This window comes from Micromys minutus (genome assembly GCF_963924665.1).
Source record: "Micromys minutus genome assembly, chromosome: 10".
Taxonomy (NCBI): domain Eukaryota; kingdom Metazoa; phylum Chordata; class Mammalia; order Rodentia; family Muridae; genus Micromys; species Micromys minutus.
The window spans coordinates 22,030,283-22,058,149 of NC_137979.1; the positions used below are offsets into that span (position 1 = coordinate 22,030,283).

The 27,867-nt window shown below is 46.3% G+C and overlaps 1 protein-coding gene and 1 pseudogene across 2 annotated transcripts; both read right to left on the reverse strand.

The window, feature by feature from the left end:
* Nucleotides 1-316: 316 nt before the first annotated feature.
* PELP1 (proline, glutamate and leucine rich protein 1) lies at nt 317-14,769 on the reverse strand (the record flags this gene model as incomplete). The annotated part of the gene is made up of 17 exons (XM_080924602.1): nt 317-441; nt 714-2,183; nt 2,287-2,493; nt 2,660-2,715; nt 3,305-3,464; nt 3,576-3,723; nt 3,840-3,956; nt 4,037-4,125; nt 4,446-4,533; nt 4,642-4,771; nt 5,063-5,213; nt 5,472-5,531; nt 8,062-8,133; nt 8,324-8,473; nt 10,673-10,778; nt 11,172-11,236; nt 14,521-14,769. 17 exons carry the CDS (start codon nt 14,767-14,769, stop codon nt 349-351), a joined length of 3,411 nt encoding a protein of 1,136 aa, XP_080780728.1. The 3' UTR covers nt 317-348.
* Nucleotides 14,770-19,849: 5,080 nt separating this feature from the next.
* On the reverse strand, nt 19,850-21,105 carry LOC308426742 (bifunctional phosphoribosylaminoimidazole carboxylase/phosphoribosylaminoimidazole succinocarboxamide synthetase-like; annotated as a pseudogene). Its single transcript has one exon. The product of its transcript is annotated as a bifunctional phosphoribosylaminoimidazole carboxylase/phosphoribosylaminoimidazole succinocarboxamide synthetase-like (transcript).
* Between the last annotated feature and the right edge of the window lie 6,762 nt (nt 21,106-27,867).

Below are 27,867 nucleotides of genomic sequence, written 5' to 3' on the forward strand. Positions count from 1 at the left end.
GGAAGGAAGGGTATCTACAACTTCAGCCCTTGGGACAAGGAAAGTTTACACAAGATTGTGGGTTTATGGCCAGCCTGGGCTACTTAGCAAGCTCCTGCAGAAAAGAACAGAGGACAGAAACTGAAAGCTCCAACAGTAACTTAGCGACAGGACAGTTGGCTGGGCACTTCTGTTAGCCAGTGGCTCTTCACCAGACCACTGCAGACAGCGGTGGGGACATCTGGAGAGGGTGCAACAAGCCCAGCACTCACTCAGGCTCCAAGCTGGGAAGAGCCTCAAGAGCCAAAGCAGCACAAGTGTCTACAGACATAACTTTATTGGATACAAAGTGACAGGGTGCAGAAGGGGCTAGGAGTCAGGCTCTGCAGCAGGTGGTGGCTTCTCATCATCAGGGGGACAATCGATGAAGTCAGCCAGCATGGCAGCTGTGTCGTCTTGCTCCTTTTAGGGACAAAGGCACAACATTCACACATGGAAGAGTATGTCAGACTGGAGCAACTCCCCCTGCCCCACCTTGCCCTTTTAAATTTACTTATATCCCAAAAGCTGCCCCCCAGTCCCTCCTCCCTCACATTCTCCTCTCAGAGTGAGCCCCTCCCATCCTTGTGGGTCCCCAACAACTGGAGCTATATATAACCTGTGACACCTGTTCCCCAACAGAGCTGCCTTGCCAGCTCTACTGCCTCACCCAGGGTCCTCCACTTAACCCTCACCTTCTCCTGAGGAGCTGAAGCTACTGCTTCCGTCTCCATCTCTTCTGCAGGTGTCTCAGGTGGGGGTGGCACCTTGTCACCTCCACTCTCAGCCCCCTCTTCCAGAAGAGTAGGGGGAGCAGAGGACTCTTCTTCAACAAGCTCCTGAGGCGGCCCTGCTACAGGGCTCCCCACTTCCCGCTCTACCTCCTCCTGAGAGGGGAGCACCTCAGGGGCCAGGGTGGGAGCAGTCTCAGGCCCAGGCACCTCCTCTGCTCCTGGCTCCTCAACTTCCAATAAGAGCCCAGGTTCAGGTTCTGCCTCGGGCTGCACTTTGGGGGAGTCTGTAGGTGGCAGAGCTGGTGGCAGTGTTGGTGGGGGAGGTCCACCTTCTTCCACCTCCCCTGCTGAACCAAACTCTACATCTTCTACCTCTTCTAATTCCTCTTCCTCCTCTTCCTCCTCTTCTTCTAATTCACCTTCTTCCTCCTCAAACTCCTCCTCAAACTCTTCTTCCTCTTCCTCCTCTTCAAAATACTCTTCTTCATCTTCCTCCTCTTCCTCAAAGTCTTCTTCTTCCTCATCTTCATCTTCTTCCTCCTCTTCCTCTTCTTCCTCCTCCTCCTCATCACTGCTGTTGATATTAATAACTGTCAAATCTTCTTCCATGGATGTGGGTCCTCCCCCTCCAGGAGTCCCTTCAGGGACCAGCTGGGGTGGAGGAAGTGTCACAGGACCAGACACAGGTGGGGGTGGGGGTGGGGGTGGAGGTAGAGGCCCTGGAGTTGTAGGCAGTTCTTCAGAATCCTCCTTAGCAGGCATGGGAGGGGAAGCTGTTGGTGGGCCAGTAGGAGCCACAGGGGGAGGAGTACCCGAGGGTGGTGGAGGTGGCAGGGATGGAAGTCCCTCAGGTACAATCACCACACTGTCGTCAGAGTCACTTTCCAAGGAGATCTCTACATCAGATGCCTCCTCCTTATCATAGTGGACAAAGGCTGGCCTGGGTACTCTCCCCCCAAAAGTTTCATCTGGGGGTATGCTAGGCGGAGGGGTCCCACTAGGAGCAAGGACAGGATCCTCACCGGAGCCTGCACGGTGGTTTTCAGGACCAGGAAGGAGCCTGGGTGGAACAGACACCAGGCCTGGGACAGAGAGGCCTAAGTGGTTGGCTGTTGCTGGAGGTCCAGGGCGAGAGGGCACTGGGCCTGTGGACGGCATAGAGCCAGCTGAAGACATGGAGCCTACTGTGGGAATGGGGCCTGCGGAGGGCAGTGGGCCTGCTGAAGGTATTGGGCCTGGAGATGGCATAGCACCTATAGAGGGCATGGGACCTGGAGGATGGAAGGCTGGGGCCCTGAATGAAGATGGGGCCTCTGGAGGAGGAACAGGGGCAGGTGTAGGGCAGGCCGGGCCTGAGCTCTGTAGGGGAGGCACTCGGGGGTGTGTCAGAGCAGCACAGGTCACCAGAGCTTCTGAGCAGAAAGAGGAGACCTGAGGGAAGAAAGGGCAAGAGCATCAGGAACACAGGGTCTTATGAAGCAAGCATCAGAACTAGAGCCCCAGTAATCAGAGAACTGACCCAATCAGCAGTTACCTCAAGACTATCTTCCCATTGGCCAAGAGAAAAAGCTTTCAGGGCACAGGCAAGAGGAGGAGGGCAGCGAGGGGAAGGTGCCAACAGTAAAGCCAACAGCAGGCGGTAGAGCTCAAGGCGACAGCAGGAACTGTTGTAAGGAGAGCTGCCCAGGACCTCACCCTGCTGGACACTCATGACCAGGGGCAGGACTAGATCATGAAGTCTCTGAAAAGAAAACTGGGTGAGTCTAGAAACATCACCTTCAAGGCCAGAGCCTTGTTCCCAGCTTTCACTGGATCCTCCTTTGGTGTAAACATTCCCAAGTGCACAGAACAGTGCCCTCCCCACCCCACCCCCAAGGCTCCATTAGGACCCGACCCTACTAACTAACCCTGTGAGTCTCCTCTTTGATGAGAGGTCCACACATGAGGATGGTCCGGCTGAGGCCTGAGAAGAGAATGCTGTGTCAAAGGCAGACAGGAAGGCAAGGACATACAGCCAGCGGGAGTGCCCAGTTCTGCCAGCTAATGCCTACCCTGGGCAAGGCATTTACCCTCTCGGTTACTTCCACCAGTGTAAAATGGGAGTGACAGATAATACAGGTAATGTACCACTTTTTTATACTGAGAACTGGCCTCACCTTGACAGTGAGGTATCAGGTAGTAAAAATACATGGGGCCCGAAGGAGAATCATCTAACAGTATGGCATCCGGTTAATTTCTGGCTCCATTCTCAGATGCACTAGATTCAGGGAACCCCCACCAGCATCCTGCTCTACAAATGCTCATGAACCCCACTGGCATGGATCTGCGGGTCCCACCCACAAGTGCTCATACTGTCCTCGACACACACACAGTGCATATGTAAAATAGCGCATACATCAAGTGCTTGACTAAATTAAACTGAGATCTTGGCAGATCGGGAGAAACTACCAGATCCCTAATCTAAAAGCGGGTGGAGAGTGCTCAAGGCTGCATGGCTCTCTGCTCCTCCGTGCTCTACTCTGCCAACTGGCTGATCAGTCCACATCACCCACCTCTCAGTGCAGCTGCACACACATCACTGTTGGCATTCCTATCTCCTTTCCTTTGGCTGGGTGGAGCCAAAGCTTCCCCCATATCGAGCTTTAGCTTCTTAGGGGCACTTGGTTTCCCACTTTGCAAACCTCCATCGGAGCTTCCCCTGGTACTGCACAGCTTGTGGTAAAAGGAAACACAGTCACATGTACAGGCAAATAGGAAGTCAGGACAGTCAGTCAGGAAAATAGGCACAGGAGCTGGGGAAACAGGAGCCAAGGTCTCACTCACCTTAAGAGCATCAGCCGGAGGAGAGATGTCACTGAGCAGGTGGGTGAGCAAGGCCTCTCCAGAGGCCCCTCCCTGAAGCATACCTGCTGAGGCCCCACAAACCTGCACCCACAGCTCTAAGATAGCATACACCTTGGTCCGAATGGTGCTGGAATAGGAGCAAGGAAAGCAGGGTATAAATAGAGAGCTGACATGCCAGAGCCCCTGTGGCCCCTGATGTCCTCATCCACCCTCTCCACTCTATCCGACTTCATGGACAATCACCTGTAAGGCCTCTCCTGGCCTGGAGCCAGAGTATCCCTGCCAGTGCTCCAGGCGTTGAGAACCTGGGGAAGCAGCCGGCTGATCAGGGCACCAAAACGCAAGAGTCGGCCTCCACATCTAGAGACAGAGGATGAAAAGGTGACCTTCACTTCCAGTGTGCTCATTCCCTTCTCCATACCAGGACCAAGCTCACTTACGCAAGGATCAGTGCAGAGAGCAAGTCCAAGGCTTCAAGGTGGAGAGAGGGCAGCAGCAGCAACCTGAGGGGACCATCTCCAAGCAAGTTCTGGAGAAAAATTCAGCAACAGTAAGACAGAAACAGTGGGCATATCAGATTGTACAAGATGAACCAACTCCCTGGCCCGACTCGACCCGAATGCATCTCCCACCCTGCAGAAGAGAACTTGAACATTACTGAATCCTTTAACAGCACCTTGGCTCACCCCCAAATTCACTGTCTGTACTGGCCACAGGTGGCTCGTCTCTGAGTCCTGACAGTGACACACGCATGCCTCAGGGACACAGTTTTAGAGATGACAGGTGGGTGTTTTCCAGGTGCCCAGGATTTTAAGCAAGGCTCCAATGTAAAAGGCAAAGCCCACTTACAATATTCTTGCTACTGACACCAAGGATCCGGCAGATGAGGTCCAGGATTTCCTGCACAGGAACGGACACAGGAGCCCCAAACTCAGAGCTAGAGAACCACAGCAAAGAGAACCTCAGAGCAGTCACCCCAGCTTGACTCCACATACCCACCTCAACTTTTCTAGCCCCAAACCCATTCCCTTCAATATCTACACACCTGAGCATGAGCCCCAGACAACGGGCCAGTCCTGAAAACCTCTGCCGCAGCTGGAGGAGGACATGAGTGTTACCATCTTCTGAGGGGGAAAGCAGCGTCTCTACTCCAGGGCCTTCACTCTGCACAGGAGCTGGGCGGCAATACAACCACCTATACACTCTGCCTTTCGCCCATCCCTCCTGTTCCTTTGTATGAGCTGCCATGTGGTAATAATCAGTTCCCCGTCTTCTGGAAGAGCAGCCAGTGTCCTTCACCACTGAACCCTCTCTGGCCCCCACCCTTTTTCATTTGTGCTAGATTACCCACTTATGTTCTCATCCATGTTGCCCAGAAACCCACTGTCCGGCCTCCAAGGACCACCTCCTGTCCCCTCCTGCCACACTCTCCAACCCTTTCTTGACTAGAGAGCCCTGTTCCCTACCAGTCTCTGTTTCCTCAAACAGGGACCCCAGTAGGCTGTGTAGTGAGGTCAGCAGGCTGTGCAGCTCCTGTTCCCAGTTCTCTGTGTGCTTCAGGCCCTGAGAAAAGCCAGCACCTAAAGAGGGCAACCTGGAGTAACACTCACAGGCCAGCTGCAAAAGGGCAGAAAGCCGGTCAGAGAGGAGCTATCTTGGCCATGGGTCTCCCACCACACCAATGCCCAAGAAAACAGAGCTCAACAAACTCAAGGAACAGCGAGGCAAAAATCCCTAAGAGGATGAAAGCCAGTAATTATGTATGTTAAGAGGAAGAAATTGAGAGTCCAAATGCTGTACAATTAACAGTTAAGAATAAGCCGTAAGATGCCTCAGGTCAGATCCCTGTGCTTAGCGCCTCTCCTTTCCCTTTACCTGTTGGAGCTGAGGGTTCAAGGAATCCAACCGAGACAGGAAAAAGGAAGCCAACTTTCCCTGGAGAAGAGAAGAGAGGAAGAGGTCATGAAGCAAATGCCAAGAAGATTGTCCATAGCAGTCTTTCTACCTGAGATTTCACTTCGTATAGACACACACAGGAAGCATGATGCACCTATGGGATGAAGAGAACTATTAACAGTATGTTTCTGTGGTAGAGATAGACCCTGCACACGAGCTCTGGTTCTGAGCCTCCTTCCTGGGAAAAAGGGCCTGGTTCCTGCCATAAAAACAATTGGGCTTCCTCTGCTAGTTTCTGCAAATGACAGTCACCTTTCTTTCGGAAGCCAGAATAACAGTTCTGAAAAACAGAACTACCCACAGACATGCTGAGACACAAAAATGAGGCCCAGCCAGAATCAATGCACTGCTCAGAGGGAAGAGTCACAGGACAGGGTCACAAGGACAGGCTAGATGAGCAAAATGAAGGCAACAAACCTCAGAGTTTCCACTGTCTATCAGCAAACCTCTGCCTGGAGTAAGTGTTCAACCTAACTCCACATTTATTCAGAACAGAATAAAAGGAGCTATGAGCCCATGAATAATAATGGGGAAAGTCCACCATTAGTTTTAATGACCTGTGAGTAAAACGTAGTTTATCTCTCAATTTTAGATGCAAACAAATACACTTATGAACAGGACCTGTGGCTGTCAGTGAGCTCCCTTGTTCCTTTCACAGTGTAAGAGGAACACCCTACCCTACCGGCTACATGCACTACAAATTCAAATCACAGAATTAACACCACCTAGTTCTATAGAGAATGCTAATTCTATGCTGTAATGGTCCGATTGATCATACCAGAAGCAGGACTCAGCCACCCTCTGAGTTTCCAGTTCTCCGTTCCCTCCCAGTTCCTCAATGTGGACAATCCTGATACTTGCTTTCCGTAACTTCTTACTGGAAACCAGCTCCCTAGATTTGCTTGACCCAAGAACCTGCTGACCTCACATGAGCGGATGGTCAAGATCTGCCACAGTGACTGATCATCTGCAACTTCCACTATGTGGAAGTTCTAAGGAATCAAACTTAAGTCATCAGGCTTGGTGGCAAGTGCCTTATCTACTAAGACATCTTGGCAGCCCTTTTTATACTTTGTAAACTGTTTTAAAACACTTTAATTGAAACAGAATTTAATGCAAACAGAATGTTTGTGATTCCATGACTTCTATTAGTTGTGGTAAGAGCAGCCACATGAAAATGAAGACTCAGTATAGATACACTCACTGAAAATACCTGCTTTGAGACTTCACACACTGGAGGACACAGTGACACACATACATATATCAACACCTCCATAAATGGTTAAAACCATGAATAGTTCCAAATCATAAACGGTTTTATGCTTATTTTGTTTCTAATCTCACTATACAGCTTAAACTAACTTCAAACTCACACCCTCCTGCTTCAGCCTCACCAGCCTATACTTTTCCTAAACACATTGACCTATCAGAAAGTTTAACTCACAAGCTGGGTACAACTTAATAATAAACCATAACAATTACAATGATAGACTAATTGAAGAGACACAGCTCACTCTCAGCAGCTTAGCTGCTCCCCTCCATTACCAGACACTTACAGCAGCACAGGGCTTGTGTTCAAATCTTTATTTTACTTTACGGTGACCTCAAGTGCTGTCAATTCAGGAAGGCTAAAAATAAGTAAGTCATAAAGCACTCCCTTTAAGTGAAAAGACTGAAAGGTCTTGACTTAATGAGGAAAGGAAGAAAGTGCTGGATAGCCAACTGTAAGAACAAATCTTCTATTAGTGAAACTGGCAGGGAAAGAAAGACAAGTCAGGGACAAGTCCTTTACCCATGACAAGCCCATACTAATTTTGCTGCCTCAACAAGGGCAGCTAAAATCACAAACAATAAAGCCAGAAACCGGGATGGAGAGGTTTCTGTAGGCCTTTTTCCTGAAGGAACTGTTAGTGCTTCAGGAACAAAGTTAGAACAGTAGGAAAAAACAAGCAGGGTAGTCTAGAGATCTAAAACAAGCAAGACAGAAAGAGAAAGGGCTTGAGGAGTGGGGCCTGGAATGTAGCCCCACGGTCAGGTAGTCATTATAGAGGGGTGAGGGTGGTAGGGGCTGGAGAGATGGTTCCGCCAATAACCACACTGGCTGCTCTTATAAAACTCAGGTTTGGTTCCCAGCATCCAATACCTTCTGACCTCTGCAGGCACCAGAGACACATGAGGCTCACAGAGATACATGCAGGCAAAACACACACACACATAACATTTAAAAAATAATAATCTAAATTTAAAAATAAATAAAAGGAAACAGGAGGGGGGAGAGACGAAGAAAGGCGTTTACAAGTTAGAGGAAGGGTGTAGTATCAGACAGATAAAGCTTCAAGCCCCCTTCATCTTGGGCAGGTAATTGAAGTCAATTATCTTCACTGTGAGGGCTAAATGATACTATTCCAAAGTAGTAGTATCATTACACAATGCTTGTTGTGATAAGAACTTAGAAATGCCAGGGATGGAATCTAAGGTGGAGAGTTTTAAAAGTTTCAAAATTACTTACTTTTAGAGAGCCACATGCCCGAGGAAAATAGGTCACACAAGCCTTCATTCCCTCCAAAGCTGATTGCTCACACTGTGGGAAAAGCAGGAATCAGAAGAGGCCAAGCACCAACAGCGCATATACTTCCATCCCATCCCTGGCCCATAAGGCCCTTCTCCAGTTAGTCACTATTCTCTTATCCTTACACCTACTCCCCAAGCAATTCCCATAACACTCTTTAATCCAAACCATGTAAGCAAGAACAAGAACTGCAAAGTCTCACCTCTGGTCTGAGGCCCAGCAAGGAAGTAAGAAGCCCAGGAAGGTGATTGGTGGAGATGTCCCGAAACAGGGTAGGAAGCTGGGATGCATATCGGAGCAGATCCCTCAGGATAGCCACAGCCAGCTCCATGGTGGATGACGAGTCCTGAGACTAAAAACAATAGCACCCATGCTGCAAACCTTACCTTCACTGTTACCAGAAGAGGGACAGGAGATACAGCACAGGGCTTTTAAGAAATACCACAGCTTGGTAGAGATGGCTCAGTGGTTAAGAGCACTGGCTGCTCTTCCAGAGGGTTCAATTTTCTGTACTCACACTGTAACTCACAACTGTCTATAACTCCAGTTCCAGGAGATCTGACAGCCTCACACAGACAAACACATAAGCAGTTTAAACACTAGTGCACATTAAATAGATGGATGAATGGACGGACGGACAGACAGATAAATGGAAATACCACAGCTAATGTCAATATTACCATCACATTTACCATAGACAAGAAAGAGAATAAGGAGGTCACAAAACGAACTTCTGTAGCTACAGAAAGGACATATTTACATTTTAATATCCAGTGCCTAGAAACAGGATGTGCACTTGCCTAGCCTGAGGCACTGGGTTTTATTTCCAGAACCTCAAAAATTCATAAATTATAAAATAAAAATGTTATCTGGGTCCCAGGAATTTGTTTAAGGAAAAAAAAAATAACAAAGCCACACCTTAAAAGATCTGAGTGAGATCAGGAGACTGCAAATGGTCTTTATTCTCCCATACTGCATTTCTCCGCCTCATCTCTAAGTTCTCCTCTACCACCTTTAAAGCGGCCTATCTGGTCCCTCTGCTTCAGGGCTATCCTTTCTTGTTCTTTACCCAGCACCCAGAGAGAAATTTCCAATGTGACAACTACTACTATCAATACTACTACTACTACTACTACTACTACTACTACTACTACTACTACTACTACTACTACTACTACTACCACTACTATTTCACTGTCACCATTATGGTTTGTATAACCTCCAAATTCCCTCTACTGGACCCTTATCTCCAACACAATAGTGCCATGGCAGCACATCTCCCTAAGTCATAGAGAAACAGTTACTGCAGGTCTGTTAGAAAGGGAAGCTTAGCACACACGTTCCCAATCCCAGCCCCATTTCCCACTGATGCCATCCACCATGTGATAATGGTGCAAGCAGATCCTCAAGAGATGCTTCCCCCTTTAACTTGCGGTCTCAGCTTCCAGAGCCATGATCCAGACAACTCGGCTCTTTATGCACCGTTCAACCTGTAGCACTGTGTTATCACAGCAAAAAATCTACTTAGAACCTCTAATCAACTCCCACTACTCAAAGAATAAAAGCCAAAATTCTTATTAAAAAGTCCATGGCTCGGCTCTTCTGCAGCCAGCTCCCCAACCCCATCTCAACTTCACCAGTCCACCATGGTTACAACTCTTCAAATGACTTCTCCTCCTATGGGGCTTCTACATCCTTAGGATGCTTTGTAACCAAATTAAGTATGATCAGAACAGAAATGCCTTCTGTAAACTGATGGCCCTAATCGCTAACCCACACTACCCCAGGTACAGTCAGCTTCCCAGTCTTTACTTACTGCAACAAGTTGTCACTCCACAGTTAGTTATATCAGAATAGTTCAAGTGACTTCCATTAGGACAGAATCTGCCAACTGTACCATGTGAATATCTGGTTTTGCATGGCCCATAAGCTAAGAATGTTTTTTTCCCATTTTTAACGGTATTAAAAAAATGGCATTTAATGGAAACCACACGGCTCTAAATTGGTACCTGTAAAGTCCTAATTCATAAGAAAAATATCCCAATCCCCATATTAGACTTAAGAGCCATCCAAGTGGAGTCCAAGCACCTCTTAACCCTGAACTTAGGACACAGCTTGTCAACATACTCAAAATGCTTATGGAATAACTAAGTGCAGAAAGCACAGCGGATGTTAGAGAGAGACTACAGCTTTAAGAATATCAAAGCAATAGAGTGACAGACAGATGGACGGACGGACAGGGAGACACACACACACACACACACACACACACACACACACACACACACACACATCCTTACAGAAGAACTTCAGAGTTGTCACTCCGTAGGCGAGGAAACCAAGTGAAGCTGAGTTACAGTGTGAAAGGGCAAACGAAGTAAGCTAACAGATAAAACTATCAGCAAGTTCAGAAAGATCTCTATTTGAACCTTAACCTCCTCTGTCCACAAAACAGAAAACTGTTTTCAATCATTCTGCCCCAGAGCTAAGTGTCCAAGCTGCTTCCATACCTGACCCACACGAGGCAGGACAGAGAAAAGCAAATCCTTACCTGCAGCACCTGCTGGATGCTCCGGAGCCAAGAAATACAGTGTTGCTGGAACAACTCTGTGGGGCTCTCCCCTACCAACAAGGACAGCAGACACAAGCCTTCAAACCTGACAAGCAAGCAGAGGGTGACGAGGACATGGGCTAGACTTCAGAAGCCTACTGACTGCCCGTTTACTTTCCCTGTATATTTATTGTTGTTCCTAGACTCTGTCCCCAGATTTCCTAAGGTTTCTACCTCACAAGACATGGAAGACTCAGAGAAAGATGGAGTATCAAGCAAAGAAGGAAGCAGAGCCAATCTCAGGTGGAGACAGGAAACCTAAGAGATGAAAATGGTGAGTTCAAGTGAGCTCACAAAAAGAAAATTCCCTGCAACCCCTGGAATGAAAAAAAAAAAAAATCTCTTGAATCCATGGGATGTGGACAAAGGATAGGCAAATATACACTCATCCCACTTTCTGAAGGCACATCGCCCTGAAGAAAGAGGAGTAAAGACTTACCGAGTTTTGATGGAGCCAAGATGTGCATTACTAAGATTCACCAATGTCCCAAGAGCTGAAAGATTCTAGAAGTGGAGGGGGGAAAAAATGAGTGAATGAGGCAAAGGTCACTAAAGATGCACAAGAAATTTGCCAGTTTCTCACTGCCCTGTTCCTGAGAAGGCTTTCTCAAGGTGTACTTTCTGAGTTCTGGCCCTCATCAGCCTGTGTCACAGTGGCCTTTTAGTCTGTTTCCTCAAATTCTATCTCATCTGACCTCCTCCTCCCTCATGTCTCACAGGTGGGGCGGAAGGCGGGGACAGACCTCAGAGCTAACAAGAGGACACCCCAACTCATCTACGAGATTTCAACAATAAGGCTCACTTACCTCAGCAGACCCCCCTTAGCATAAACACTTCCAAAAATACCAGCTGAATGAACACCAGATCTATCACAACCCTTCTTTAGTCACCTGAGAAGAAACAACTCTCTTCCTCCCGATTCTGCCTTCCTTAAAGCAGACTCGATCGATCTATCCTCCTTCCAAGCCCTCCCTCACACATCAGCCCCTTCATAAGGCGCCCAATGCGCCAGACTCCTCTAAGGACACCTACAGAAATCATCCATTCTTTCTAATTCCACATCAGCACTGGTGAGATAAGGGAGGTACAACTGAATAAAACAGGATTCCACAACCAGTGACATGGCTCAGCAGGTAGAGACACTTGCCACCAAGCCTGACAGCCTGCCCTTGATTCCTAGAACCCACATGGAAGGAGAACCAACTCTCAAAGGTGTCCTCTGATCTCCAGTTGTGTGCCATGGCATGCATACACCTGTATGTATACAAAATAAACCTAACTCCTAAATTTAAAAAAGGCCACATGCCTTTAGTCCCAGATAACCAGGATTCTGTTACACAACAAAACCATGTCTTGAAAAATCAAAAGAAGGTCTTTAGTCAGGTGGCAGAAATTGTTCATTCGTTTATCCAGTTCACATTTGGTAGCCTTCTTCAGGAGAAACATTGCTTTAGTTGCTAGGTAGCTTATCTCCCAGACAGAGGAAAGTGTAAATAAACAATCCATAAGGTAAACACAGGCAAGCATCCATAATTAGAAAATCCAAAATGCTCCAAATCCAAAACATTGATTTCTAGGGACCTAACTCAAGTGGAAACCCACATTTGACCTTACATTAAAACACAGGTAAAACCAGACGGTGGTAGTGGTGCATGCCTTTAATTCTAGCACTTGGGAGGCAGAGAAAAGGGCCAGTCTGGTCTACACAGCAAGTTCCAAGACAGCCAGGGCTACTCAGAGAAACCTGTCTTGAGAGGGAGAAAAAAAAGGGGGGTGGGGGGAGGGACATAAGCCATGCATAATCCCAGCACTCAGAAAGCAAAGGTAGGCAGATCTCTGAGTTCCAGGCCAGCCTGATCTACACAGTAAGATCCAATCCAGACAGAAATGCATAAACAAAGGCTAGAGACAGTTGGTGGTTAAGAACATTTGTTGCTCTTACAGAAGACACAGGTTCAGTTGCCAGTTCCCATGTAGTGGTTCAAACTTATCAGCAACTCCAATTCCAGAGGATTTGATTCCCTACCAACCCCATGGGCCCTAAGTATATAAACACACACATTTGTATGTGTACCACATTCAGGCATAACACACACAAAATGAATAAACTTAAAAACAAAAACTACAGGCTCACATTTAATCAGTGTTTGCCAGGGGAAATAAAAAGACCCACTCAGCCCCCTTAGGAAAAACCCCTACACACAAAGAATAATAAAATGCATAGTAGTGGTCAACAGCTATTTCCCCATAATGCATCACATTCATCTAAGCCCTTCGTGCTTTATTCACTATGAATTGCTTCTTTTATCCCTTCTCTCTGCTTTGTAGCATGTGTGTCAGAAAGAGAGAGAAGCTGCAGACACCTCTAAGGGCAACTCCAGTAAGAAGAAAGATGCACAAGTGGCTGCCCACAGCCCAGGTGAACCATAGTAGAACAGAAGTGACTGTGAAGAGGACATAACATTATAGAAATGTGCCAACTGACAACTGGGGAGCAGGGCTTACTGAAGGACTAGTCACTGTACATCAGAACAAAAACTCAGGTAACTGGAAAAACCAGAGAGATTTCTAAAACATACAACCGAAACAGACAAAAAACCTTAACAAGACAGACAGCTGGAGTATCCCCAATGATCTGAGGGATATACGGTGGATAAAAGCACTTGCCACACAAAAGCCAGCCATAGTTGTCTAAGCACCTGTAATCCCAGCATCTCCTACTGAGAAACAGGAGGTAAAACAAAAGAGCATCAACATATACTCTTGGGCTTGCTAGCTAGTCTGGCTTCCACCACAGCCAAGAGACCTCTTGATACAGGAATCTGAGGACCTAAAAGTTCCTATGACGTTGACATGTGCACTGTGATACCCTTGCCCATAATCACCAACATAAACAGACACACACGGCTGAACAAGATGGTGCATGCCTTTACTCCCAGGCACAAGCAGCTGGGAAACTCTCAGTGAGTTTCAGGCCAGTCTGGTCTACATAGTTCCAGACCTGCCAGAGCCACATAGTGAGACCTTGTCTCCCTAAGGAAAAAAATGGCAGAACTTCACAGATGGAAGTGTGTAAGAAACCAAGTATTAAGGATGACACTTGGGTTTCTAGCTTGCAGGGCTGAACGCATGTGAATTTTTTGTGATCATGCTCCTAACCAGGTAACATATTGTCTACCGCCTACCTACCTCACCACCCTCAACTCTACCCACTCTCTTCAACCACCTAAACCCCTAGCCTAAACAATGCCCTTATTTTACAACCCTTCTATTTTCTTTCACTACCTAACTAACCCCTGTTCATCTTAAACTCCAGGTCATTTGAAGAAATCGCTAAATACTCTCTCTATACCGGCTTAGGAAATTCATACCAGATTCGGTTTTGTGCTACAGCATTTTGCTCATCGCCATTATGGCTGGAATTGGAGCGCCGAGTAGGTGTAGGCCCTTGGCTAAGAGCTAGTAAATATTTGTGTTCAATTACCCCAGGGAAAACACCGCCAAAAGAAGTTTTCGCTGAGAATTCAACTAGTCAAGCGACCTAGCATGGAACTGAATCCTTTCATTGCTTTGTGACTATCGATGACCTAACAGAAACAGGGACTAATTTTTCTCTGGGGGAAAGCACAGGTAATGAAATTTGTGAATCTCGTCCGGAATGGTTAAGTGCTCTATTCTCTACTCTCGGCTCTCCTCAAGCTCACTGCTTTAGATTGAGGAAGGCGGGACCACAGTGTCCAGCTGCCTCACTAACCTTCCCACGGTGACCACGCAAGCCACGGACTTACCTGAGCCCCACCCGCTGTCCCATGTAGCCTCAGTAAGCACATGAGCCCAGGCAAATGTGGGGCCCACTGGATTGGGGGATGCACAGGGGCAACGGGGGACCCCGTTCGCGGTTGTAACAACCCAGAAATGCTCTCCAACAGCAACAGACGCAAACGCGGGCCAGATCCCACTGCAGAGAGACCCCCAGGCCCGCCAGGAGCCCCAGCCGGGGAGCCCGCAGAGGGCCCACTAAGAACGGCTGCCGCCATCTTCACAGGCTCGCGCAATGGCGTAGCGTGATGACGCAAACATAAGCGCGACGCACGCCGCTCGGGGAGGGGTCTTGAGGAGGGGGCTGCGGCCTGCCGCTGGATGAATGAGGGCTAAGGATAGTGTGGCAGGAGGGAGCATGCGCAATGTGGGCCGGCGCCGGCGCTGTGGCGGTTTAGAAGTCGCTAGCCCAAGGCCAAGCACTGTAGGGCGGGGCGGAGGCGGTGCTGCGCTGGCCGGACACGTGGTCTGCAGGAAAGGCGCGGGAGTCCGAAAGTTTGCAGTCCAGCGTGGCTTCTGCTCACCTTCTCTTCGGTCTCAGTAGTCCTATCTAAGGCGCCAACCCCAAGTCTGAAATTTGGGACGTTCTAAAATGCTTTTCCAACAATTGAAAAACAAGCTCAAACAGTGCACATGTCACAAAGTAGCAGAGGTGACACTCTCCCCAAGACACCCCCACAGCAATTTGTGTATTTACATTAGTCTACACACAAACATAAACATTGTTTTTGCAAGAGTAGGCTTTGCTGTTGGTTTTTGTTTTTTTTTTTTACTTGTATACTGTGGAAATGGCAATTTCACTGGCTGTGCCAAGAGTTAATCATTTGCATCCTTGAATTTTGCTACACCAGGTTTCCCTTATGTGCTAGCCAACACCCTAATAACTGCACTAAACGATTGTTAGATTTCGATTCAATAGCCTTATATGTTCTCGGTTTTCTATTCAATTCTCAAGTCCTAAGATTCTGCTTCCAAAATACTTTAACTTGGGCTGGGGGCTCTGTAGTAGAGAGTTTACTTAACATGAGGGAGTCCCAGTGTTCAATCCTGAGCACTTGTTAAAACAAGAAAAAGCACACACAACGCAAACACCCCAAACAGGGTTAAATTTTTTCCATTTCTGTTTCTAAATCCAGTCATGTCTGTATCAGCATCCTTTTTCTCTTGAACTCTTAGAACTTTTATGTTTGGTTCAATGGGGGGGGGGGGGGGGACTGAGGTGCATATTTTACATATCAAAACAGACCTGGCCTCCTGGTTTTCCCAGCATCTCTCAGTGCCTACCTGGCATACCCTATTCCCAACCCTGAACTTTCTCTCTCTTTCCTGGACATTTTGGGCTCTCTTCTCCTCCTTCTTCTCCTTCCCTAGTTTCTCAGCACCCTCTCTTTCTCTTCTCCATCCCCTCTCCCCATGGCATCTCCCCTGGCCTCAATCCTTGGGGCTAGTGAAGCCTGCCTTTCATATAATCTAATCTGGCTTGAATTGGCTCATTTCACTGTCAAAGAAGTTATCTATCGCTTTCAAAGGCCTTTCCATTGCCTTATCTTCTCCCTCTGTAGTCAACACTCCACACAAAAGCCAAGTTAGGCTTTTTTGATACAAATCAGTTCTTAGTTCTGTTGATTTTTGCTTTTTGACAGGGTGGCCTCAGACTTGTGGCAACCTTCCTGCCTCAGGCTCACAAGATCAAAGGCTGGCCTTACAGGTTGGAGCCACCACAGCTAGTCATTCCCAGCCTAGAGTCCTTCAGTGGCTTCCAAAGATAAGAAAATTCTCTTATACAACCTAGAATCTCTATGACCTGAGTGACCTCAACATATACAAGTACAACTTCTCCTTTCTTCCTCTGCTTTTTGTTTGTTTGTTTTGTTTCATTTTTTGCGGTTGTTTAGGGGTTATTTTGTGTCTTCCCCTAGTCTTGGGCTAAACTAGCCTTCTTTTCTTCCTCCAGCAACATCTTTCCCCAGTCCAAGGCCTTTGCACAGACTTTCAGTTCTGCTGGACAGGCTTGTTGCCACACACACACACACACACACACACACCCCTAAAGTCAAGGTAGCCTCTCCTGGTGAGCTCTCTATGTAGTTAAGAACAGCATTAGACTCCTAAGTCTCCCACCTCTACCTCCAAGTGCTGGGATCCCAGGCCTGTGCCATCACACCCAGCTGGGGATGAAATCCAGGGCCTCATGCACACTAGGTAGGCATTTGACCAAGTGAGCTAAATCCTGGTTCTTATTTTTTACTTCCTTTAATGTCAATTATTATTATTTGTATGTGTGTGTGTGTGTGTGTGTGTGTGTGAGAGAGAGAGAGAGAGAGAGAGAGAGAGAGAGAGAAAGAGGTGTGCAGGGAGGAAGAGAGAGAGAGAGAGAGAGAGAGAGAGAGAGAGAGAGGTGCAGGGAGGAAGAATTTTATTTTGTAGGTATTTTGATACAAAGACTCTCGGTGTAGGCTAGGCTGACCTCAAACTCGCAGCAATTGATGAACCAGCCTGACTCCATCTTAAGACTAAAATCTATCTTATTACAAGGTCAAATAAGTTCACTCCTGTTTTCTGTAAGGCTTGGGTTTGACTGTGTCTTGACCTATTTTCTGAAGTTTGACATGTTCCACACCCTATACCCTAACTGCCACCCTGATAAGATGTTCTGCCAAATAATTTTGAAATATTTTGGCAAGTTTCTACATAACAACAACAAAAAAAAAAAGTGAAAATCCCCTATTCTTGCAGTTGGTGGGGGGAACTAATATGAGCTTGCTTAGCTCAACTAAAAGAATCTGGGTAATGATCTTCACTCTCATTGGCTGGGGTTAACATTCTTCCTGCTTCACTCTCATTGGCTGGGGTTAACATTCTTCCTGCTTCTGCTTCTTGAATACTGGTATTAAAAGATTCCCCACCACCGCACCCAGCTCCTGCCTGCCGCCAACCCCTCAATCTCACTATAAATCCTACTCTAGACTCACCAGCATCCTCCTTCCTCAGTTCTCCAAGTTCTGGGCCTATGAGCATGAACCACACCCAGCTCTCTGTAAATAACGTACTTCAGTTACATTCACATCTACCACCTTCTCCTGTCTTTTGCTTTCCCTACACACTGGTCCCCTTTCTCTTCCCAATTCCGACAATGGCTTTTATGGCTTGAGAAAAAAAAAAAAAAACCTAAATTCTACATATTCAAGAACCTTTGTGACCCTTGTGTTCCGGATCTGCCTTATTTCACTAAACATGATGACCTCCAGTTCCGATTCCTGTCTGTGACATGCTTTTGTTCTTTGTCATGGCTGAATACACTCATTCTGAATATCCACCTAATTTTCTTTCACCATCCTTACTTGATGACACCCAGATGCCTTGACTTAGCTCCTGGGAGCAGTGCCACAGTGCACGCGGGTTCCCAGCAGCCCTTCCACTGCTCCTTTCAGCAGTGTGTGCTCAAGAGTAGCGTAGCTGAATCACTTAATAGTTGTGCTATTACTTTCTGAAACACCTTTGTGTGGATTTCAGTAAAAACTAGACTAACTTACATTCCTTTCTGGTAGTATCTAAGGGTAGACTTGCACCCTTCCTTCCTCCTCTTCCTCACCAGAATGTGTTGTTTTCTTGAACTGGTGAGTGATGGTGGTGTGAGTGTGTGTGTGTGTGTGTGTGTGTGCGTGAGAGAGAGAGAGAGAGAGAGAGAGAGAGAGAGAGAGAGAGAGAGATTGACTCACATAATTCAAGCTACCCTTGAATCTCCCATAGCTGAGGATAACCTTGGTCTTCTGCCTCTTCCACCCAACTGATGGATTTGTGGTTCCCTAGTGGCTGAAGAGGTTGAAATTTTATTCTGGCATTTATCTGCCATTGAGAACTGTCTGTTCAGCTTAAAGTTCCTCCTCCTCCTCCTCCTCCTCCTCCTCCTTCTTCTTCTTCTTTCCTCCTCCTCCTCCTCCTCCTCCTCCTCCTCCTCTTCCTCCTCCTCCTCCTCCTTCTTCTTCTTCTTCTTCTTCTTCTTCTTCCTCTTCCTCCTCCTCTTCTCTCATACAGTACATCCCTATTACAGCCTTCCCTTCCTGCACTTCTCCCAGTTCTCCACACCTCCCCTCTCCCCCAGATCTACTCCTCCTTTGAAATTTCCCTTCAGAAAAAAAAGAGATGTCTGCTGAACACAGCATAACAAGATGCATAAGACTGGACATAAACCCTCATACCAAGGCTGTCGAGGAAACCCAGAAGGAGGGAAAGGTCCCAAAGGCAGGCTAAAAGGTCAGAGACTGCCCCACTCCCACTGTTAGGAGTACCAGAACACCGAGATAACAACCATAGTGTATATGCGGAGGACCTAGTGCAGCCCCCGTGTAGGCCGCTAGAATGTCACTTCAGTCTGTGTGCATCGCTATGAACCTGTAGGCCATGTTCTCCTGGTACCCTTGACCCCTCTGGCTCTTACAGTTCTTACTTCTCCTCTCCCACGGACTTTCCAGAGCTCCGAGGGGAGGGACCTGATGGAGCGCTCCAATTTGGCCGCTCTCTACACCTAATGTTTGGCTGGCAAAATATTTATGTGTTTTCCTGCCTTTTTTGTCTGTGCACCACATGCATGCAATGCCGACAGACACCAGGAGAGGGCAGTAGATCCCTTGGAACTGGAAGACATTTGTGATTCTGGTTCAGAATTAAGAGAAGTCAGTGTGCTCTCAGCTTGGGGTTCTTTTTTTCTTTTTCTTTTTCTTTTTCTCTTTAAAAAAAGTTTATTTTTTTAAATTGTGTGTTGGGTGGGGGAATTTAATAGAATTTGAGAACAGGTAAATGGGGTCAGATCCTCTTGGGTTAAAGGTTATTGTGAGGCAATCTTCATGGATGCTGGGAATCGACCTCAGGTCTTCTGTAAGAGAGACACACTGGTTGTTGAACCACAGACACCTTGCTCCAGTTCCATATTTACCCAACAACGACTATACAGAGGGTGAGATGTAATTTAGCAGCGTTGTGCCAATTTTACTAACTATAAAGATCCCCTCCCTAGCAAATACAGGGTCTCAATACACAGTCCAGGCTGGCCTTGAATTTAGTGATCCTGCTGCCTCAGCTTCTGGAGTGCCAAGGTTACAGAGACATATCACTACGTAGAGCTAGAAAATCTTAATAATATCCACTGACAATGTACCAACTCATAGACATTGAGGACCATTTGCTCATTAATAAATGGAATTGTTTTCTCTGATATGAAATCACTGTGCTTGATTTTTTTTTTCTTTAAATCCAAACTAGGAATATGTAACTTTTTCTCCTGCAAGTTAAATTGCTTTATTACAAATTGCACTCTCTGATTTTCTTATCAGCCTGCTTTAAGGATATTTACGTGTTCAATATGCTTGCTTGAAGTTTGGCCCACAACCAAATGGTTATTCAACCCAAATATCTGAGCGGCAAACTGAGCTGACCCTTCTGGAGAAAGTGTAGTTGAACAGCCAAGACCACTGGGCAGTTAAAGAGATGACCACACATCCTGAGCACCCCAGATTGGGGGACAGCCGATAACCAGATAATCAGTATTACCAGACATCACTGGGCCCAGTCCATGGCTTCTGCCTGCCGCTGCGACAATACAGTAGGTATGCCACCATCTTCAGATTCTGCTTTCATCCTCAAAGTGTCTTCTGGTCCTTCATGTGTGGATGTTACTCTGAGTTCACACGGAATCCCACCTTTTTTTTTCACAGTGACCAAGGTCAGAGGTCGAACCCATCAGCACTACTCCCCTGCACGGACCGTCTGACTTGAGAAGCAACTCAACTCAGTCTGCAACCCGCTCAGAGCTTTTCTTTACCATCTGGAGTCCTTCCGGAGTTACTTCTTTGAGATCACGGTAAGACTGTTTGTCTTTCTGCTGGCTACGATCTTCAGATGGCTATCGTCTCCGGGAATCATTATCTATGACATTAGCAAGAACAATCTCTTTGGTGGTCACATCAACGCCAAATTCAATCTTCCTATCAACCAGAGTACAGTTCTGGGGCAGCCAGGATTTCTCCAGAATTTCACAAATAGCTTGTGTGGCATGACTCACGATGTCCACTTCAGTCTGCCCTGTAACAAGTCCAGCAACACAAAACTTTGCAGCGATGAGTTGCTCCTCAGACCACCGTGGATCATTATTGGCATCATCCTTGAAGAACGTCTCCACTTTGGGTGGATAAAACGTATTCCCCTCCTCTACACCAGGGTTCCGTTTGAGAGAAGATTCAGCTGCTATTCTTCAGGAGACCCATTCGATTGGAATCATTTCAGATTGGAGTGCAATGAAAGCAGTCTCCCCAAATTTCCCGGTGAAGGCAGCTTTTCTACCTGCTTCTACTGCTGAAAGATGCAGCTGGCGATCTTCTTGGAGATTGCAGCTTTGCCTTCCAACTGGTTCTTTCTCAATGCATTTCCTGCTGGGATTTAGTCCTTGGACTGCAGGAGGGCTCTTCCTGGATTATCTAACAATCCACAGACTTCTTTTGTTTTCTTCTCATAGAGAGAGGTCCCACCACCACCAAGTTCAGTACTTTTGCTGTAGCCATTATCAGAGGTGAACTAGAGGAGCAGACCAAGCTGGGGGATGGGGTGAGAGGTTGGGAGGGAGGGCTGGGGGGTACAGCGCTCTGGGGTTCTTACATGTATATTCCCGATAGTAACCCCCTGTCAAATGACTTTCAGGTGAGTATCACACTCTGTTCTCCTTTTTATGCAAAAGCTTTTCTTTCTTTCTTTCTTTTTTTTTTTTTTTTTTGAAACCCCTTATTCTGTAGCCCTGTCTGGCTTGGAACTTGTTCTGTAGACCAGGGTGGCCTCGAAATCACAGAGATCCACCAGTCCCCGCCTCTTAACTGCTGAGATTAAAGATGTGTGCCACTACCCGCTGGCTGTGCAGATGGATTGTAAATTTGATTAAATCAATGTGCAACTTAATTTTGTTTGGTTGCTACCTGGGGTGGGTGTTCACGTATTCAGGTGTGCACACCCACAAGTTCACAGAGGCCAGAGCAGGTCTCCTCCAGCCCTCTGTCTTATCCCTCTGCAGGGGAGTTCTCAGTGACCCTGGAATGACCTGCCTGCCTCCCCCAACCCCCACCAAACACACACACCAGTCTGGCAACCAGTGATCCTTGTGCCCATGGCTCTAGTGTTTCAGTCTATGAGAGACCACGCCCAGCTTGGATGGTGGAATCAGAATTCAGGTCCTCATGGCTGTCCAGCAAGTGCTCTTAACCCCTCTCTCTCCGGAGGGCTGAGTTTAAAGTCGTGAGTCCCATACCTGACACCATTTATCAGCTCCCATTTTTTACCAACCTGTTGGAGTTGTATCCAGAAAGTTCTTGCCTACACTTAAGGGCATCTTGGAGTGTTTTCCCTGCATTTTTCTCTGATGGTTTTGCTATATTTTGAATTGATTTTGTCCGTAAAAGATGGGAATGTAGTTTCAACTTTCTACATGTAAGTGTCCAGCTTCCCTGGCACCATTTGTTAAAGGAGCTTTTCCTCAAATGAATCATGTGAATATTCTTTATTTTAAATTATTTGATATTTTTATTTTTGACTTGTGCATAGATGTGTCTGTCTGTCTGTCTGTCTAGGGGTATGTACACATGAGTATAGGGTAAATCCCCTAGAAGCTGGCTTTATAGGTGGTTGTAAGCCATCCAGTGTAAGTACTGAGACTTGATCTGGGTCTTCTGCAAAAGTATGCATTCTTACCACCGAGCTGTCTCTCCGAAAACCATGGGAATTTTCTATAACTCATATTACTATTAGAAACATTTCCATCTGGTGGTGAGTGGCTGTAGTCTCTGCCACTTGGAAGACTGGCCACCAATTGGAGGCCAACCAGGAGAAAAGAGGGAGACTCTGTTTCAAGAAATGAAGAAAAAAAAAAAGGAAGGAAGGGAGGGAGAGAGAGAGGGAGGGAGAAAGATGAAGGGAAGGAGGGACTAACCTACATTCTAATTGACAATCTCTAATGTTTAAGTACAAATTCACAAGGAACAGAACTTAAGAAATGTATTATGTGTGTATGCATGCATGTACGCATGGATACATAAAGGGGATTCATTAGAATGACTGTGGTCCAACTAGTCCAACAATGGCTGTCTATCAGTGAACGGTCCAAGAATACAGCAGTTGTTCCAGGCTGGGTGTCTCAGCTGGCCTTCGGTATGTGCCAGAATCCCAATGAAGCAGGCTCTAATGCCAGCGAAGGAATAGACTTCTAGCAAAAATGAGAGCAGGCAAAGATCAAAAGCACTCTCCTTCTCTGTCCTTTATATAGGTTTCCAGCAGAAAGCGAGGCTCAGACTAAGTTGGTTCTTCCCACAACAAAAGATCTGGATTAAAGCTGCATTTTCCCACCTCAGAAGATCCAGATTGAAAGTGGTTCCTCTCGCCTTTAATCCTAGCACATAGGAGGTTGAGGCTAGAGATCAGGTAGATCTCTGAGCTTGAGGCTAGCCTGGTATACAGAGCAAGTTCTAGGACAGCCAGGGCTACTACACAGAGAAACCCTGTCTCACAAACAAACAAACAAAACAAAAACAAACAAAAAGAAATCCCAAAACTCAACCCCCAAAAAGCAAAACAAAAGCCTAACAAAACAAAAGGAAGAAGGTAAATACAGTTAGTCCTGAGAGCTATGCACACCACAGAGCACTACTATGTAAATGACTGGTAATGGTGTACTATTTATTTATTTACTTGGCACTAAGGTCAAATAAATGGTGCATAATATGTGTTGTAGGGCCTAGGAAGATTGCATAGTGGTTAAGAACACTTGTTCTTGCAGAGGGACCAAGATGGCAGCTCACAACTGCCTGTAACCCAAATTCTGGGGGATGTCCTCTTGTGGCCTCCACAGTCATTGGTACTTTAACAGACATTCAGGCAAAACACTCATACACATATATAAAAATAAATACATCTTTATTTAAAGTATTCAGTTAACATTTGTTGAGTAGCTGCGGGTGGTGGTGCACGCCTTGAATCCCAGCACTGGGGAGGCAGAAACAGATAAATCTTTAGAGTTTGAGGCCAGCCTGGTCTACAGAGCATGTTATAGAACATACAGGGGCTACCCAGAGATACCTTGTCTCCAGCAACCAGAAAAAAATTGTTGAGTAAACAAATGAATTAGTGTGGGATGAAAGACAATGCCTATTTTAAACATTGATAGGAATTGGTAAAATGTCCTTTAGAAAGATTGTATCCATTCGTACCCTGCTTGGGCTGGGGGATCAAGGTCAATAGAAGAGCACTTAACTAGAATGTCTGAGGTTCTAGATTGATTTTTATTGTCAAATAAATAAATAGTATACCATTGCCAATCATACACACAGTAAATGCAAGCCATGCATGCTCTCTCAGTTGGGTTTCTGTTGTTGTTGTTGTTTGGGGGGTTGTTCGGTTGTTTTGGGTTGTGTGTGTGTGTGTGTGTGTGTGTGTTTTGGTTGGGTTGATTTGGGTTTTGGTTGGTTGGTTGGGGGTTTGGGGATTTTTTGCTTTTTTTTTCCCCCTTTAGTTAGTTGGTTTGGTTTAGTTTTGGTTGATTGGTTTCTCTGTGTAGCCCTGGCTGTCCTGAAATCTGAAACTCACTTTGTAGACCTCTACCTCCCAAGTGCTATCTGTGATCAAAGATGTGTGCCACCACTGTCCAGCTTTGTATTTAATGTAACCTGTGTCTATCTGAATAATAATGATAGTTTTTTCACCTTCCCCCTGATGATTACTGAAGTGAAGTAAGCTCTCCTGTGTATAATGGGCAGCATTTATATCTTCCTTCTCAGGAACCACTAGGTAGTCCCATTGCCTTAGTTACTTTTTTATTGCTGTAATAAAAAACACCTTCAGCAACTTACAAAAGAAAACATTTAACTGGACTTATGGTTCCAGAGGGTGAGAGTCCATCACCGAAGAGGGAGGAAACAGCAGCAAGAACAGCTGAGAGCTCACCTCTGTGACCCACATACAGAAGCCAGAAAGCCATTTTTAAAGCCCTCAAATCTCACCTTAGTGACACACCTTCTCCAACAGGCCCCACCTCCTAATCCTTCTCAAACAGTTCTGACTGCTGGGGATATGAGCCTATGGGGGGCCATTTTCATTCAAACCACTATACCAGCCTTGTTCAAACTCACAACTCTCTGGCCTCAGTCTCCTGAGCTCTGTAATTACAGGCATGTGCGCCACCACGCCCAGCTTCTTATGTGTTAATCTTCTTGTGTCCTTCACCTGTTTGATTGTTTGTCTCTATTGACTAATTTGCAGGAACTCTTTGTACATGATTTTACTAACCCTGTGGTTTTGCCTTGTCAGCCACAGTCCTATCCGATGTACCTCAGGAGCCACCCAATGGTCTTATTTTACTGGAGAGAGAGAGGAAGAAGGCGGGGGGGGGGGGAGGGAGGAGCTTAATTTAGAAATTCTTTTAAGGTTTTTCTTCATCACCGAAATTGTATTTTGGCTATTGTTAAGTCTTTCGGGCATTTTCCTACTTAGAGTAGGACATGATTAAGCATCACGACCAGAAAGGGAAAACAAAAACAAAAACAACTTGGGGAGGAAAAGGTCTGCTAGGCTTACATTTCTACATCATAGTGAATTGTTGAAGGAAGTTGGGGCAGAAACTCAGACAGGGCAGGAACCTGGAGGCAGGAGCCAACTGCTGCTTACTGCCTTGCTCCCCATGGCTTGCTCAGCCTGTTTTCTTATTGAACCCAGGACCACCAGCCCAGGGATGGCCCCACCCATATTGGACTGAACTTTCCCATTAATCACTAATTAAGAAAGTGCCCTAAAGTGGGATCTTATGGGAGCATTGTCTCAACTGAGGTTCCCTCCCTTCTGATAAAGCTTGTGTTAAATTGACATAAAACTAGCCAAGATTTACTCAGTCAGAAAACTCTTCCCACAAGGGGGTGAGGTTGGGGGGGGGCATTATTTGAAACGTGAATGTTAGGGCAGTGGCTGAAGAATAGAGGAACATGAGCTTTGCTCACAAGTCAATCACAGCAGGGTGAGGTGGCACACACTTTTAATACCACCATAGAAAGCAGAGGCAGGTAGGTCTCTGGAGTTGGGGGCTAGCCTGGTCTACATAATGATTTCCAGGACAGCCAGACCTACATAGTAAGACCCTTTCTCAGAAATCTTCTCCTCTTCCTCCTCCTTCTCCTCCTCTTCCTCCTCCTTCTCCTCCTCTCCCTCCCCCTGTTCCTCTTCTTCCTCCTCCTCTTCTTCCTCCTTCTCTTCCTCCTCCTTCTCTTCCTCCTCTTCCTCCTCCTCCTCCTTTAGGAAACTGACAGGTTACAGACACAGGACACGGATACTGAAGGAATGAGACTTGCAGATAAAGATGAGGAATATTCATATCTTTTCTAGAAATGGGTGGAGGTCTCCCAGGAACTCAGGGCTACCTCTTTCTGATGCTTTTAGAGTTTGGTGTTTTCATTTGCAATGTCTAGTAGTTACCTTTAACCTTTGAAGGAAAGAGAAACAGACTAAGGAAGACTAGGTCAGGTTAACCGTGATTTAGAGTTTGGGACAAAACATTTCTCAAATGATCAACATGTTTACATGAAAAGCTAAGTAGAATCTCACCCACTGGTTAGGCCAGCTGATGAGACAGACACACTATAAGGAGGGAGTGTTTTATCCCATTTAGCTGCTTTTGCTTGAAGGTCCAAGTGAACATTTGGTATTTTCATCACAAACAGCCTTGAGTTACTGAAAGGTAACCTAGGCAACTGCTATCATCTCAATCCACACATCAGAGGTGTTATCAAAAGCAATGTTAGTGGGAGACGAAGGATGTTTTGATCCATCTTTGTGACCTATAAAACTCGTGATTTTTGAATCAGCTAAGAGTAAATAAAGTCATTAGGTTTATTTAGGTTTTTCCCCTTGGTGACAATATGGAACGTTATTTTGTTACATGTTGCAAGGGTGCTCTGCCCAATAATATTTACTTCATTAAAGTAGTTTAAAAGATGTATTTATCTTTAATATTTTTGAGTGTTTTAACATTTATTTATTTTAATGTTTATTTTGAATTTTACCTCCTACTGATTAGGGAGTTTAGCCACAGGGGCTTGGATGGGATTTTCCCTCCCAATCACTAACAGTTTCTTTCTTCACCTGGTTCATTCTTCAATTCTAAGCATTTGAGGTTTATTACAATTCAGGTAGCCATCTTGGATCCAACCAGTTTTAGCCAGTTTAGTCACAAGGGCCTTCTAGCCCATCTTCATTCAGTCCTTGGAAATAAGAAGACTTAGGGGATTAGATAATAATGCAGGCTCAGTTTACTCGGGCTATACAGCAGTTACAAATGGTCCCTCCCTCTCCTTTTTCTCTTGAGAAGTGCTGAAGGTGAAGGTTGGCATGTTCTATAACATCTTCAAGTTCAATCTGAGAATCTGGTGGAAGAATGACATTTTCTCCTATTAAGTTCACTGCTTATCACCTGCATATGTATAGATAGATAGATAGATACGTGCATACATGTCCCGCGCAACCGTCTCGCCTGCAAGAACGACGCGGCACACGAAATAGAATCCTTCTGCGGTAAACTTTATTGCTCTGGAAAACCGGTACTTGCTTCACATGACGAAAAAGACGGAGAAAACCAAGAAATCCAAGAAGACGAACAGGACGAACAAGCTCCACGAGACGGCCGAAAACCAACGAGAGAGAAAGAGAGGAAGAAGAGAGGAAGAAGAGAGGAAGGGAGGAAGAAGAAGAGAGGAGCTATCCAGCCCGCCCCCTTATAAAGGGATCAGTCCTTGCCTTGGACGCGGAGCCCCCTGATTGGTTGAGACTCAGCAGGCCCTATGACGCCACGGAAGAGGCGGAACTCATGAGGCGGAAAAGTTACCCAGCGTGTGCGCACATGGCTTGTTTACTGCTAACTCCAGCCAGATATCAGCGCCATCTTGTAATGGCGAATGCGTGGGAATGTGTGGGCGGCGCTCCACAGCCGGATATCAGCGCCATCTTGTAATGGCGAATGCGTGGGAATGTGTGGGCGGCGCTCCACAGCCGGATATCAGCGCCATCTTGTAATGGCGAATGCGTGGGAATGTGTGGGCGGCGCCCCACACATACATACATACATACATACATACATACATACATACTTACATGTATACATATTTTAGAGTCCAAGATTACTAGAGAATGATATCCCAGTTGGAAATAGAGACACCTATTGAGCTCAAAGGCCCAGCTTTTAATTGTCAGGGGAATTCCAAGGACGCATATGTGCCCTTTTGCCTTGATTGGTTAACTCTGTCTCT